Source organism: Anolis sagrei, chromosome 13 (genome assembly GCF_037176765.1).
Source record: "Anolis sagrei isolate rAnoSag1 chromosome 13, rAnoSag1.mat, whole genome shotgun sequence".
NCBI classification, from domain to species: domain Eukaryota; kingdom Metazoa; phylum Chordata; class Lepidosauria; order Squamata; family Dactyloidae; genus Anolis; species Anolis sagrei.
Window position 1 is genome coordinate 8832067 of NC_090033.1, and position 14636 is coordinate 8846702.

Genomic DNA, 14636 nt, shown 5'->3' on the forward strand with positions numbered 1-14636 from the left:
ATCAGTGAGGGTATTTGCATAGAGGCAGCCTATCCCCTGTTGCCTGGAGGCTCCCTCTGTTTGGGAGGTGTTCATTCCATCATTCACACTTTCAATGAGCAAGCTTGAATAGCAATGAGTAGTCATGAAGTTTGAAAAGTCAATCAGAGAGGGTATTTGCATAGAGGTAGCCTATCCTCTGTTGCCTGGAGGCGCCCTCTGTTTGGAAGATGTTAATTGCAACATTCACACTTGCAATTCAGGGCTCCTTGAATAGCATTGAGGAGCCCTGCAGTTTGCAAAGTCAATCAGTGAGAGTATTTTCATAGAGGTAGCCTATCTTCTGTTGCCTGGAGGCAAACTCTGTTTGGGAGGTGTTAATTGCATCATTCACACTTTCAATGAGCAAGCTTGAATAGCATTGAGGAGCCCTGAAGTTTGCAAAGTCAATCAGGGAGGGCATTTGCATAATGGTAGCCTGGCCTCTGTTGCCTGGAGGCACCCTCTGTTTGGAAGATGTTAATTGCAACATTCACACTTGCAATTCAGGGCTCCTTGAATAGCATCGAGGAGCCCTGCAGTTTGCAGAGTCAATCCGGGAGGGTATTTGCATAATGGTAGCCTGGCCACTGTTGCCTGGAAGCACCCTTTGTTTGGGAGGTGTTCATTGCAACATTTACACTTGCAATGAGCCAGCTTGAATAGCATTGAGTAGCCATGAAGCTGAGTTGCTCCGGAGGTTGGCTCGTTTCGATTCCACCTGTTTTTACGACTTTCTTGTTTTATGTTCTTAATTTTTGCCTCACCAGGAGAGCGTTGGGCCTTGGAGGGTGCCTTGAAAAATGGCAAAAGGGAAGGCGAAAGGAGAGAAGAAGGAAGGAAACGGATAGACAGGGAGAGAGGAAAGGAAAGAAAGGAAGGAAGGAAGGGAGCAGACAAAGGAAAGAAAGAAAACGAGGGAAAAGAAGGAATGAAAGAGCTGAATGTTGCAGGAAGGAAGGAAGGAAGGATAGATAGACCGGGGAGAGAGGAGGAAAGGAAAGGAAAGGAAAAGAAAAGAAGGGAGCAGACAAAGATAGAGAAAGAAAAGGAAGGGAATGAAGAAGTGAAACAGCTGAATGATGCAGAAAGGGAAAAAGGAAGGATAGATGGGGAGAGGAGGAAGAAAAGGAAAGGAAAGTAGAAGAAGGGAGAAGAAGGAAAGATAGAGAAAGAAAAAAGAGGGAAAGGAAGGAGTGAAAGAGCTGAATGTAACAGGAAGGGAAGAATGAAAGATATATAGACGGGGAGAGGAGGAAAGGAAAGGAAAAGAAAAGAAAAGAAGGGAGCAGACAAAGATAGAGAAAGAAAAAGAAGGGAAGGAAGGAGTGAAAGAGCTGAATGTTGCAGGAAGGGAAAAGGGAAGGATAGATAGATGGGGAGAGAGCAGGAAAGGAAAAGAAAGGAAAGGAAAGGAAAGGAAAAGAAGGGAGCAGAAAAAGGAAAGACAGAGAAAGAAAAAAAAGGGAAAGGAAGGAGTAAAAGAGCTGAATGTTGCAGAAGGGAAGAAGGAATGATAGCTAGACAGGGAGAGGAGGAAAGGAAAGGAAAGGAAAAGAAAAGAAAAGAAGGGAGCAGACAAAGATAGAGAAAGAAAAAGAAGGGAAGGAAGGAGTGAAAGAGCTGAATGTTGCAGAAGGGAAGAAGGACAAATAGACAGAGGAGAGAGGAGGAAAAGAAAGGAAAGGAAAAGAAAGAAGCAGAAAAAGGAAAGATAGAGAAAGAAAAAGAAGGGAAGGAAGGAGTAAAAGAGCCGAATGTTGCAGAAGGGAAGAAGGAAGGATAGTTAGACAGGGGAGATAGCAGGAAAGGAAAGGAAAAGAAAGGAAAGGAAAGGAAAGGAAAAGAAGGGAGCAGAAAAAGGAAAGACAGAAAGAAAAAAAGAGGGAAAGGAAGGAGTAAAAGAGCTGAATGTTGCAGAAGGGAAGAAGGAATGATAGCTAGATGGGGAGAGGAGGAAAGGAAAGGAAAGGAAAAGAAAAGAAAAGAAAAGAAGGGAGCAGACAAAGATAGAGAAAGAAAAAGAAGGGAAGGAAGGAGTGAAAGAGCTGAATGATGCAGCAAGGGAAGAAGGACAGATAGATAGACAGGGAACGAGAAGAAGAAAGGAAAGGAAAGAAGGGAGAAGAAAAAGGAAAGACAGAGTAAGAAAAATGAGGGAAAGGAAGGGAAAAGAGCTGAATGTTGCAAAAGGGAAGAAGGAAGGATAGATAGACGGGGGAGAGGAGGAAAGGAAAGGAAAGGAAAAGGAAAAGGGAGCAGACAAAGATAGAGAAAGAAAAAAGAGGGAAAGGGAGGAGTAAAAGAGCTGAATGTTGCAGAAGGGAAGAAGGAAGGATAGATAGACAGGGGAGATAGCAGGAAAGGAAAAGAAAGGAAAGGAAAGGAAAAGAAGGGAACAGAAAAAGGAAAGACAGAGAAAGAAAAAAGAGTGAAAGGAAGGAGTAAAAGAGCTGAATGTTGCAGAAGGGAAGAAGGAATGATAGCTAGACGGGGGAGAGGAGGAAAGGAAAGGAAAGGAAAAGAAAAGAAGGGAGCAGAAAAGATAGAGAAAGAAAAAGAAGGGAAGGAAGGAGTGAAAGAACTGAATGATGCAGCAAGGGAAGAAGGAAGGATAGATAGACAGGGGAGAGAGGAGGAAAGGAAAGGAAAGGAAAGGAAAGGAAAAGAAGGGAGCAGAAAAAGGAAAGCTAGAGAAAGAAAAATGAAGGCAAGGAAGGACTAAAAGAGCTGAACGTTGCAGAAGGGAAGAAGGAAGAATAGATAGACAGGGAAAGGGAGGAAGAAAGGCAGGAAAAGATGGAGAGAGCAGACAAAGGAAAGAAAAAGAGGGAAAGGAAGGAGTGAAAGAGCCAAATAATGCAGGAAGGGAAGAAGGAAGGATAGAGAGAGAGAATAGGAAGGAAAGGCCTTCTTCTTTCCTCTCCATCCCTTCTTTGCATGGAGAGCAGGGCGGGAGGAGGCACTAAGCACGGCCTCTTAATATTTAAAAGGAGGCTTTATACACTTGCGGATGCATCATCTGGATCGAAATGGCAAGGCATTTTATGGAGGGCATAAAAACTTTATGGCACATCTGCACCGCTGCCTGCCGGTGAGGAGGAGGATGGAGTGGAAGGAGAGCACGGAAGTTCGGATTGGCCTCCAGGAATTTGCACTTTCTTTGCCGTGACCTTGCCCCTCTCGTCGTTGTTTACTTCCGAATCCTTTCCAACCCAAGCTTTCCTTTTCGAAGAGCAATAACGTTCCGAAAATAATGATTGGCAGCCGAAGCGAATATTCTGTGCAGAACGGTGATTCTAATAAAACAGGATTGGAATTAATTCTCCAAGGCCATATATATATATAGACGTGCAACGTTTTGTCGAAATGCCCGGATGAACGAGCAAAGGAGGTCGAGTAAGACGGGGTTGCAAAGGGTCTGATGTGGTTGGAAGTGGTTGGGAAGTTGGAAGAGATGGGAAAGGGTTGAAAGTAGCTAGGAGGGGCCAGAAGGGGTTGGCAAGAGTTCGAATGGTTTGGAAGAAGGGACACAAGGTGTTGCAAGATGTTCAGAGGGATTGTAAAGGGTTAGAAGGGGTTGGAGAGGTTTTGAAGGCATCAGAAGGGGTTGGCAAGAGCGAGAAGGGGTTGGAAGGAGGGATAGAAGGGGTTGGAAGATGTTAGGAGGGATTGTAAAGGGTTGGAAAGAAATGGCAAGAGCGAGAAGGGATTGAAAGAAGGGATAAAAGGGGTTGGAAGATGTTAAGAAGGGTTGGAAAGGGTTGAAAAGGGTTGGCAAGAGCGAGAAGGGGTTGGAAGAAGGGATAGAACGGGTTGGAAGATATTAAGAAGGGTTGGAAATGGTTGGAAAGGGTTGGCAAGCATGAGAAGGGGTTGGAAGAAGGGATAGAAGGGGGTTGGAAGATGTTAAGAAGGGTTGGAAAGGGTTGGAAAGAGTGAGAAGGGGTTGGAAGAAGGGATAGAAGGGGTTGGAGTATGTTAAGAAGGCTCGGAAAGGGTTGTCAAGAGTGAGAAGGGATTGGAAGACGGGGTAGAAGGGGTTGGAAGATGTTAGGAGGGATTGTAAAGGGTTGGAAGGGGTTGGCAAGAGTGAGAAGGGGGTGGAAGAAGGGATAGAAGAGGTTGGAAGATGTTAAGAGAGATTGGAAAGGGTTGGAAAGGGTTGGCAAGAGCGAGAAGGGATTGGAAGAAGGGATAGAAGGGGGTTGGAAGATGATAAGAAGGGTTGGAAAGGGTTGAAAAGGGTTGGCAAGAGCGAGAAGGGGTTGGAAGAAGGGATAGAAGGGGTTGGAAGAAGTTAAGAAGGGTTGGAAAGGGTTAGGAGGATTGTAAAGGGTTGGAAGGGGTTGGAAAGGTCAGAAGGGTTTCACAAGAGTCAGAAGGGGTTGGAAGATATTAGGAGGGATTGTAAAGGGTTAGAAAGGGTCGGAAAGGGTTGGCAAGAGTGAGAAGGGATTGGAAGAAGGGATAGAAGGGGTTGGAAGATGTTAGGAGAGATTGGAAAGGGTTAGAAAGACTCGGAAAAGGTTGTCAAGAGTGAGAAAAGATTGGAAGACGGGGTAGAAGGGGTTGGAAGATGTTAAGAAGGGTTGGAAAGGGTTGGAAAGGGTTGGCAAGCATGAGAAGGGGTTGGAAGAAGGGATAGAAGGGGGTTGGAAGATGTTAAGAAGGGTTAGAAAGGGTTGGAAAGGGTTGGCAAGAGCGAGAAGGGGTTGGAAGAAGGGATAGAAGGGGTTGGAGTATGTTAAGGCTCAGAAAAGGTTTTCAAGAGTGAGAAGGGATTTGAATACGTGGTAGAAGGGGTTGGAAGATGTTAGGAGGGATTGTAAATGATTGGAAAGGGTTGGCAAGAGCGAGAAGGGATTGGAAGAAGGGATAGAAGGGGTTGGAAGATGTTAGGAGGGATTGGAAAGGGTTGGAAAGGGTTGGCAAGAGTGAGAAGGGATTGGAAGAAGGGATAGAAGGGGTTGGTAGATGTTAAGAAGGGTTGGAAAGGGTTGGCAAGAGTGACAAGGGATTGAAATAAGGGATAGAAGGAGTTGGAAGATGTTAGGAGGGATTGGAAAGGGTTGGAAAGGGTTGGCAAGAGCGAGAAGGGATTGGAAGACGGGGTAGAAGGGGTTGGTAGATGTTAAGAAGGGTTGGAAAGGGTTGGCAAGAGTGACAAGGGATTGAAATAAGGGATAGAAGGGGTTGGAAGATGTTAGGAGGGATTGGAAAGGCTCGGAAAGGGTTGGCAAGAGCGAGAAGGGATTGGAAGAAGGGATAGAAGGGGTTGGAAGATGTTAGGAGAGATTGGAAAGGGTTGGAAAGGGTTGGTAAGAGTGAGAAGGGGTTGGAAGAAGAGATAGAAGGGGTTGGAAGATGTTAAGAAGGGTTGGAAAGGGTTGTCAAGAGTGAGAAGGGATTGGAAAACTGGGTAGAAGGGGTTGGAGGATGTTAGGAGGGATTGTAAAGGGTTGGAAAGGGTTGGTAAGAGTGAGAAGGGGTTGGAAGAAGGGATAGAAGGGGTTGGAAGATGTTAGGAGAGATTGGAAAGGGTTGGCAACAGTGAGAAGGTATTGGAAGATGTTAGGAGAGATTGGAAAGCGTTGGAAAGGCTCGGAAAGGGTTGTCAAGAGTGAGAAGGGATTGGAAGACTGGGTAGAAGGGGTTGGAGGATGTTAGGAGGGATTGGAAAGGGTTGGAAAGGGTTGGCAAGAGCGAGAAGGGATTGGAAGAAGGGATAGAAGGGGTTGGTAGATGTTAAGAAGGGTAGGAAAGGGTTGGCAAGAGTGACAAGGGATTGAAATAAGGGATAGAAGGGGTTGGAAGATGTTAGGAGAGATTGGAAAGGGTTGGAAAGAGTTGGAAAGAGTGAGAAGGGGTGGAAGAAGGGATAGAAGGTGTTAGAAGATGTTAGGAAAGATTGGAAAGGGTTGGCAACAGTGAGAAGGTATTGGAAGATGTTAGGAGAGATTGGAAAGGGTTAGAAAGGCTCGGAAAGGGTTGTCAAGAGTGAGAAGGGATTGGAAGACGGGGTAGAAGGGTTCGGAATATGTTCAGAGGAGTTGGAAAGGATTGGAGAGGTTTGAAAAGAGTTGGAAGCAGATAGGAGGAGTCGGAAGGGATGGAAAGGGGTTGGACGGGAGTAGAAGGAGTTGGAAAGACTTGGGATAAAAAAAAGTGTTAGAAATGGGTTGAAAAATAGTCGGATCCAAGGATTCGTCCCCGTTCCTCCCTCTTCTCCCGACCGTCCATCTGGATCCAGCGGCACAAATTGCGCCCGGCCTTTTTGTGCTATAATAAGCCCGCGTGCAGTGCGGTAAAACCCATCTTTCTCCTAATATATGCTAATTTGATTTTAATGGGATTCAGATTTTTTTTCCGGCGGTGGCGGTGCAGTGTTCGCCGCAGTAAGTTATAATCATATCTAATTGGTAATTCTAACATAACAAATTTCCAGGATAAATTATTCGTAGTTAATAGTCCCCGGAGAACAACGAACGGAGTGTGTGTGTGTGTGCGTATGTATGTATGTAATGTGTGTATGTATGTATATATATATGTGTGTGTGATATATATATATGGTCAGGAGATGGAGGTGGAAATTATATTTTAAGCATATTTGCTATTTAATGTGGCAGAGAATGGAAATGGGGACTCCGAAGGCAAATGTTTGCTTCTCCCTCGTAAATAATGGTTTTCCATACTGGATCGTCTCAAAATGATGACAGGAAGTGACACGGAATCCCACTTCCTGTTGCCATTTTGGGAGGAGACGGAGAGCAGAACGGGCGCATTTGGCGTTAATGGGATGTATGCGGTCGTAAAGAGGAGAAAATAATAATAATAATAATAATAATAATAGGAAAATATAATAATAAAAATATAATAACAAAATATAAAAATAATTGAATATATAACAATGAAATATAATTGTAAAATATAATAAAATATTATATATAGTTGTGAAATGTAATAAATATATCATTAGAAAATGTAATAATAGAATATAATGACACTAACAATGAAATATAATATATATAACAATATTAATGAAATATAATTCTAAAATATAATAAAATAATAATGAAATATAATAATTGTAAAATATAATAACATTAAATATAATTGTGAAATGTAATAAATATATCATTAGAAAATGTAATAATAGAATATAATGACACTAACAACAATGAAATATAATATATATAACAATATTAATGAAATATAATTCTAAAATATAAGAACAAAATATGATGATAAATGTAAAATATAATAATAATAACAATATAATATAATAATAATAAAAATATAATAAAATAATAATGAAATATAATAATTGTAAAATATAATAACATTAAATATAATTGTGAAATGTAATAAATATATCATTAGAAAATGTAATAATAAAATATAATGATAATAACAACAATGAAATATATATAACAATAATAATGAAATATAATTCTAAAATATAAGAACAAAATATGATGATAAATGTAAATTATAATAATAATAAAAATATAATATAATAATAATAAAAATATAATAAAATAATAATGAAATATAATAATTGTAACATATAATAACATTAAATATAATTATGAAATGTAATAAATATATCATTAGAAAATGCAATAATAAAATATAATGATAATAACAACAATGAAATATATATAACAATAATAATGAAATATAATTCTAAAATATAAGAACAAAATATGATGATAAATGTAAATTATAATAATAATAAAAATATAATAAAATTATAATGAAATATAATAATTGTAAAATATAATAACATTAAATATAGTTGTGAAATGTAATAAGTATATCATTAGAAAATGCAATAATAAATATATAATAATAATAACAACAGTGAAATTATATATATATATAACAATAATAATGAAATATAATAATTGCAAAATATAATAACATTAAATATAATTGTGAAATGTAATAAGTATATCATTAGAAAATGCAATATAATAAAATATAATAATACTAACAGTAAAATATAATAATAACAGTAAAATTATATATATATATATATATATATAACAATAATAATGAAATATGAATTCAAAAATATAATGATAAATATGATGATAAATGTAAAATATAATAATAAAAATATAACAATAAAATAATAATGAAATATAATAATTGTAAAATATAATAACATTAAATATAATTGTGAAATGTAATAAAGATATCATTAGAAAATGCAATATAATAAAATATAATAATAATAACAGTAAAATTATATATATATATATATATATATATATATATAAAACAATAATAATGAAATATAATAATTGTAAAATATAATAACATTAAATATAATTGTGAAATGTAATAAATATATCATTAGAAAATGCAATATAATAAAATATAATAATACTAACAGTAAAATATAATAATAACAGTAAAATTATATATATATATGTATATAACAATAATAATGAAATATGAATTCAAAAATATAATGATAAATATGATGATAAATGTAAAATATAATAATAAAATATAATAACATAATAAAACAATAAAGAAATATAATAATTATAACATATTATATGAAATACAATAAAATTTAATATATATGACACTAATGAAATAAAATTATTGTAAAATAAAATTACAAAATATGACCAAAATAATTTTAAAATAAAATAACAATAATGTAATAAAATATAATAATGAAAGATAATAATAAATTAATACGAACAACAGTAATGAAATTTAATAATTAGAAAATAAAATAATTAAATTTGAAAATATAACAATAAAATAATAATAATATATAATAATAAAATATAACAGTAATGAAAGGAAATTGTAAAAGAAAAGAAAACATGATAACAATTGCAAAATATAATAACAAAATAATAAAAGAAAATAATAATATTATAATACATTGTAATAATAAAGAACAATAACAATAGCAATGAAATATAATAATTGTAAAATAAAATAACAATGAATTATAATATAATAATGAATTATAGTACTGTGTGGCCTGCTTCCAAATGATCAAAATGACTTTCAACAAGGAGAAATGTGCCTTCTCTGGGGTTTCTGAATCAGAGCCATCTGTCGGGAGGGCTTTGATGGTGTTTTCACAGGGTCAGCCTGGATAGCCCTTGGGGGTCTCATGCATTGTTATGCTTCAATGCTCCTTTTGAACATGAGATGCCAAGGCAACTCTTTTGAGAAGAGACGCCTTTTGCATCTTCCGGGGAGGACGTTTCCAAGGTTGACGGGCGGTCCACGGAGAGCGCTTTGGAGAGGAAGCTTGGGGCTTGGGGCTGTTGGGATTTTCCTCCCTGTCAATTGCAATCGCGCTCGTTTCGACAAAACCGCAACACTTTGCACATTTGGAGGCTGTGCTCCCAGAGTGCCGCACCTGTCAAGCCTGACTCCGTCTACTTCCCCCCTCGAGGGTCTTGGTCTTCAGCACAGCTTCTTCACGTATGGAAGGGCCTTCTGACAGGTGGCCCTCTCAGAGGTCCTGCCCTTTCCTTGATCGCTGCGGGGAAAGCACAGTGTGACAATGCAGACAAAGCCCAAGTCAACATAGTGAAGGTCACTGTGATGTTGATCAAGATACTCCAAACTAAGCCCAAGTCAACAGTGTGAAGGTCAATGTGATGTTGATCAACCAAGCCTGAGTCCACGATATGAAGGTCAATGTGATGCTGACAAAGATACTCCAAACTAAGTCCAAGTCAACGGTGTCAAGGTCAGTGTGATGCTGATCAAGATACTCCAAACTAAGCCCAAGTCAATGGTGTGAAGGCCAATGCAATGCTGATCAAGATACTCCAAACTAAGCCCAAGTCAACAGTGTGAAGGCCAAGGTAATACTGATAAACATACTCCAAACTAAGCCTGTGTCAACAGTGTGAAGGCCAATGTGATTAGCAACAACATACTCCAAACTAAGCCCAAGTCAACATAGTGAAGGTCAATGTGATGCTCTTCAAGATACTTCAAACTAAGCCCAAGTCAACGGTGTGAAGGCCAATGCAATGCTGATCAAGATACTCCAAACTAAGCCCAAGCCAACAGTGTGAAGGCCAAGGTAATACTGATAAACATACTCCAAACTAAGCCTGAGTCAACAGTGTGAAGGCCAATGTGATGCTCATCAACATACTCCAAACTAAGCCCAAGTCAACAGAGTCAAGGTCAATGTGATGCTGATCAACCAGGCTTGAGTCCATGATATGAAGGTCAATGTGATACTGATCAAGATACTCCAAACTAATATCAATTCAACGGTGTGAAGGCCAATGCAATGCTGATCAAGATACTCCAAACCAAGCCTGAGTCAACAGTGTGAAGGTCAAGGTAATAGTGATCAACATACTACAAACCAAGCCTGAATAAACAGTGTGGTCAATGTGATGCTGATCAAGATACTCCAAACTAAGCCCAAGTCAATGGTGTGAATGCCGTAATACTGATCAACATACTCCAAACCAAGCCTGAGTCAACAGTGCGAAGGTCAATGTGCTGCTTATCAAGATACTCCAACCAAGTCAACAGTGTGAAGGTCAATGTGATGCTGATCAAGATACTCCAAACTAAGCCCAAGTCAAACAGTGAGAAGGTCAATGTGATGCTGATCAACATACTCCAAACTAGGGCTGACTCAACAGTGTGAAGGCCAATGTGATGCTGATCAACATACTCCAAACGAAGCCTGAGTCAACAGTGTGAAGGGCAATGTGATGCTGATCCAGATACTCCAAACTAAGGCTGACTCAACAGTGTAAAGGCCAAGGTAATACTGATCAACATACTCGAAACCAAGCCTGAGTCAACAGTGTGAAGGTCAATGTGATGCTGATCAACCAAGCCTGGGTCCATGATAGGAAAGTCAATGTGATGCTGATCAACATACTCGAAACCAAACCTGAGTCAACAGTGTGAAGGTCAATGTGATGCTGATCAAGGTACTCCAATCTAAGCCCAAGTCAACAGTGTGAAGGCCAAGCTAATACTGATCAACATACTCCAAACCAAGCCTGAGTCAACAGTGTGAAGGTCAATGTGATGCTGATCAAGACACTCCAAACCAAGCCTGAGTCCACAGTGTGAAGGTCAATGTGATGCTGATCAAGACACTCCAAACCAAGCCTGAGCCCACAGCGTGAAGGCCAATGTGATGCTGATCAAGAAATTCCAATCTATGCCTAAATCCATAGTGTGAAGGCCAATGTAATGCTGATCAAGACACTCCAAACCAAGCCCGAGCCCATAGTGTGAAGGTCAATGTGATGTTGATCAATATACTCCAAACTAAGTCCAAGTCAAAAGTGTGAAGGCCAATGTGATGCTGATCAAGATACTCCAAAGTTATCCTGAATCCATAGTGTGAAGACCATGTAATGCTGATGGTGATCAAGATACTCCAAACTAAGCCCAAATCAATGGTGTAAATGCCGTAATATTGATCAACATACTCCAAACCAATCCTGAGTCACTCCAAACCAGGCCTGAACCCATAGTGTGAAGGTCAATGTGATGTTGATCAAACTAAATCCAAGTCAAAAGTGTGAAGGTCAATGTAATGCTGATCAAGAGACTCCAAAGTAATCCTGAATCCATAGTGTGAATGCAATGTAATACTGATCAATATACTCCAAACTAAACCTGAGTCCATAGTGTGAAGACCATGTAATGCTGATTAATATACTCCAAACCAAGTCTGAGTCCATAGTGTGAAGGTCAATGTGATGCTGATCACATAGTGAATACACTGTTCGCTATTGTTGTGAGCTTCAAGTGTTTTGTAACGTATGTTGACCCTAACGTTGGGTTTTCTTGCTAAGCTTTGTTTGGAAGAACCTTTCTTTGAGGCCGAGAGAGTGGCTCCTGTTTGTGATTCATGAATAGAAAATAAATAAATAAATACAACCCAAAGAATTTGCATTGACCTGGGTGCATTGTCGCATTGGTTGTTGGTTTGTTTTTAATTAAATCGGAGAACAAAGCCGAAACACGGACAGAAAGAGACCGAGAGCGAGAAGCGTCAGTGTTTTTGTTTGATTGTTTTAGAAAAAAGAAAGAATGGAAAAAAAATAATGAAAGAAAGAAGTAGAAGAAGAAAAGACGAAAAGAAAAGTTCGACGGAGAAGTGGAAGCCGGGCTTGGAGGAAGCCATTGGGAGGAAAGCGGAAGTCTCCGAAAAGACGGTTCTCACGTCATCTCCAGCGTGACTGTCAAGATGAAGGCCAGAAGAATCCGAAAATGGTTGGCATTGGCGCTGGTTGAACCTGAAGAGGAAAATCAGTCGTAAGAATACAAAGAATTGATATTTCCCATAGGCATGTGCAAAAAAATCGGAAAGCGTCGTAAGTCGTATCTGTTTCGTATGATTCGTACTTATGACGCGATAGCCGATGCGCATGCACAGTCCGTACCAAAAATTAAGAAAGTGAAACTGAGCCCACACTTTTTCATTTTCGTTTTGTAAATCTCAGAAGGCTCCCAAAATCAGTTTCATATTCAGTTTAAGAAAGCAAAGCAAGACAAAGCCAAAAAGGCTGCCTGCCTTAGTGCCTGCCTTGCTGTTCCTCTCCCTGGAAGTAATGGACACTCTCGGCATTAGGAATGGTGAAAGGAGGGAGCAGTGCGTTTTGGGAAGGGGAGGAGCCCTATGCCAAAGCATTCCAAAGGCCCTGCCCTAAACTACATTTCCCAGGCCCTGCCCAAACTACATTTCCCAGGCCCTGCCCTAAACTACATTTCCCAGGCCCTGCCCCAAACTACATTCCCCAGGCCCTGCCCTAAACTACATTCCCCAGGCCCTGCCCCGAACTACATTTCCCAGGCCCTGCCCTAAACTACATTTCCCAGGCCCTGCCCTGAACTACATTTCCAAGGCCCTGCCCTAAACTACATTTCCCAGGCTCTGCCCTAAACTACATTTTCCAGACCCTGCCCTAAACTACATTTCCCAGGCCCTGCCCTAAACTACATTTCCCAGGCCCTGCCCTAAACTTCATTTCCCAGGCTCTGCCCCAAACTATATTTCCTAGGCTCTGCCCTAAACTACATTTCCCAGTCCCTGCCCTAAACTACATTTCCCAGGCCCTGCCCCAAACTACATTTCCCAGGCCCTGCCCTAAACTACATTTCCCAGGCTCTGTCCTAAACTACATTTCCCAAGCCCTGCCCTAAACTACATTTCCTAGGCCCTGAGTTAAATTACATTTCCCAGGCCCTGCCCTAAACTACATTTCCTGGGCCCTGCCCTAAACTACATTTCCCAGGCTCTGCCCTAAACTACATTTCCTAGGCCCTGCCCTAAACTACATTTCCTAGGCCCTGCCCTAAACTACATTTCCCAGGCCCTGCCCTAAACTACGTTTCTCAGGCCCTGCTCTAAACTACATTTCTCAGACTTTCTTGATGGAGTTCGGTCCGGCTCCGTTAAGAAGAATCGAAGAGGCCGCTAATGGTTGCTGATAGAGGAGCAGCGGGGTAAACTCTCCCCGCATTTCTGCACCTAAAAAACATCTCGCAACTCCTTCCTTACCGTTTGAGTCTTCTGTTCCTCTTGGGATATTTGGATTTTCTAAATGGGAAAGGAATAGGGAGAGATGTGTTAGGTTTCAGGTAGGAGAAGCCATTGGTATTGGGATATGGATTGCTATGACATTGGAATGGAAACTGGGGTGGTGATACAGCAGTGGGACCTGTGCAATGGAAGTCAGGGCCTGTGGTACATGGTGTGAGCACCATGAACATGTAGTTCGCCCCTGCCAGTGTCCACCCTGAACTACATCCTGCCCACCATCCAAGGAATGCTTTCATTTGGGGACAATTTCCTCCTAGATTTGATGTGCTTCCTCCACCACAGAGACATCCCAGTGTTCCTTACTCTCTCCATTGGTGTGGAATATGCATGATCCCAACCACTGCCTCTCCCTTAACCCTTTCCTACCCTTTCCAACTCTATCTTCCCAATAAACAGAGCAGAACGAATCAGCAACTAAACATACTGGGATACAAGGGTGTTCACCCTTCCTTATGCTATCCAAAGTGCATCTCTCTATTTATCTACCTAGGCTGGAGTTACACTTCGGAAAGTCCCCGTTCTGACTTACATACAAATTCAACTTAAGAACAAACCTACAGAAACTGTCTTGTTCGTAACTTGGGAATTACCTGTAAAATAACAATCTAATGGTCAACATAATAATATTATTACAATGTAGGTTGAAGTGGGGGGGGGGGTCCTTGGGGTCTCTTCCAACTCTAGGAGTCTATAGTAATAGTAATAATAATAATAATAATAATAATAATAATACATTGTTTATATTATCTTATATATTATAGTATTATTATAATATATGTCATATACAATATTATTATATTATATTATATTAGAGCTTGGATATTCTATGTTATAGTATTATTACTATATATACATATATATATACACACACACACATATACACACATGTATACATATATTCATACACAAAACACATATACACAGACTGGGCCACAGCAACACGTGGAAGGGACGGCTAGTGTGTATGTGTATATATACACACTAGCCGTCCCTTCCATGTGTTGCTGTGGCCCAGTCTGTGTATATGTGT

The 14636-nt window shown here is 39.8% G+C and overlaps 1 protein-coding gene across 1 annotated transcript in view; it reads right to left on the reverse strand.

Annotated features, from left to right (window-relative positions):
• Positions 1-11949: 11949 nt before the first annotated feature.
• IGSF21 (immunoglobin superfamily member 21) overlaps positions 11950-14636 on the reverse strand; it is a 251962-nt gene continuing 249275 nt past the window's right edge. Inside the window, exons 9-10 of the mRNA XM_067472731.1 lie at positions 13565-13603; positions 11950-12299 (exon numbers count right to left, since the gene is read on the reverse strand). Of these exons, the coding sequence (XP_067328832.1) occupies positions 12223-12299; positions 13565-13603 (116 nt within the window). The 3' untranslated portion in view covers positions 11950-12222. The remainder of the gene's footprint in view (positions 12300-13564; positions 13604-14636) is intronic.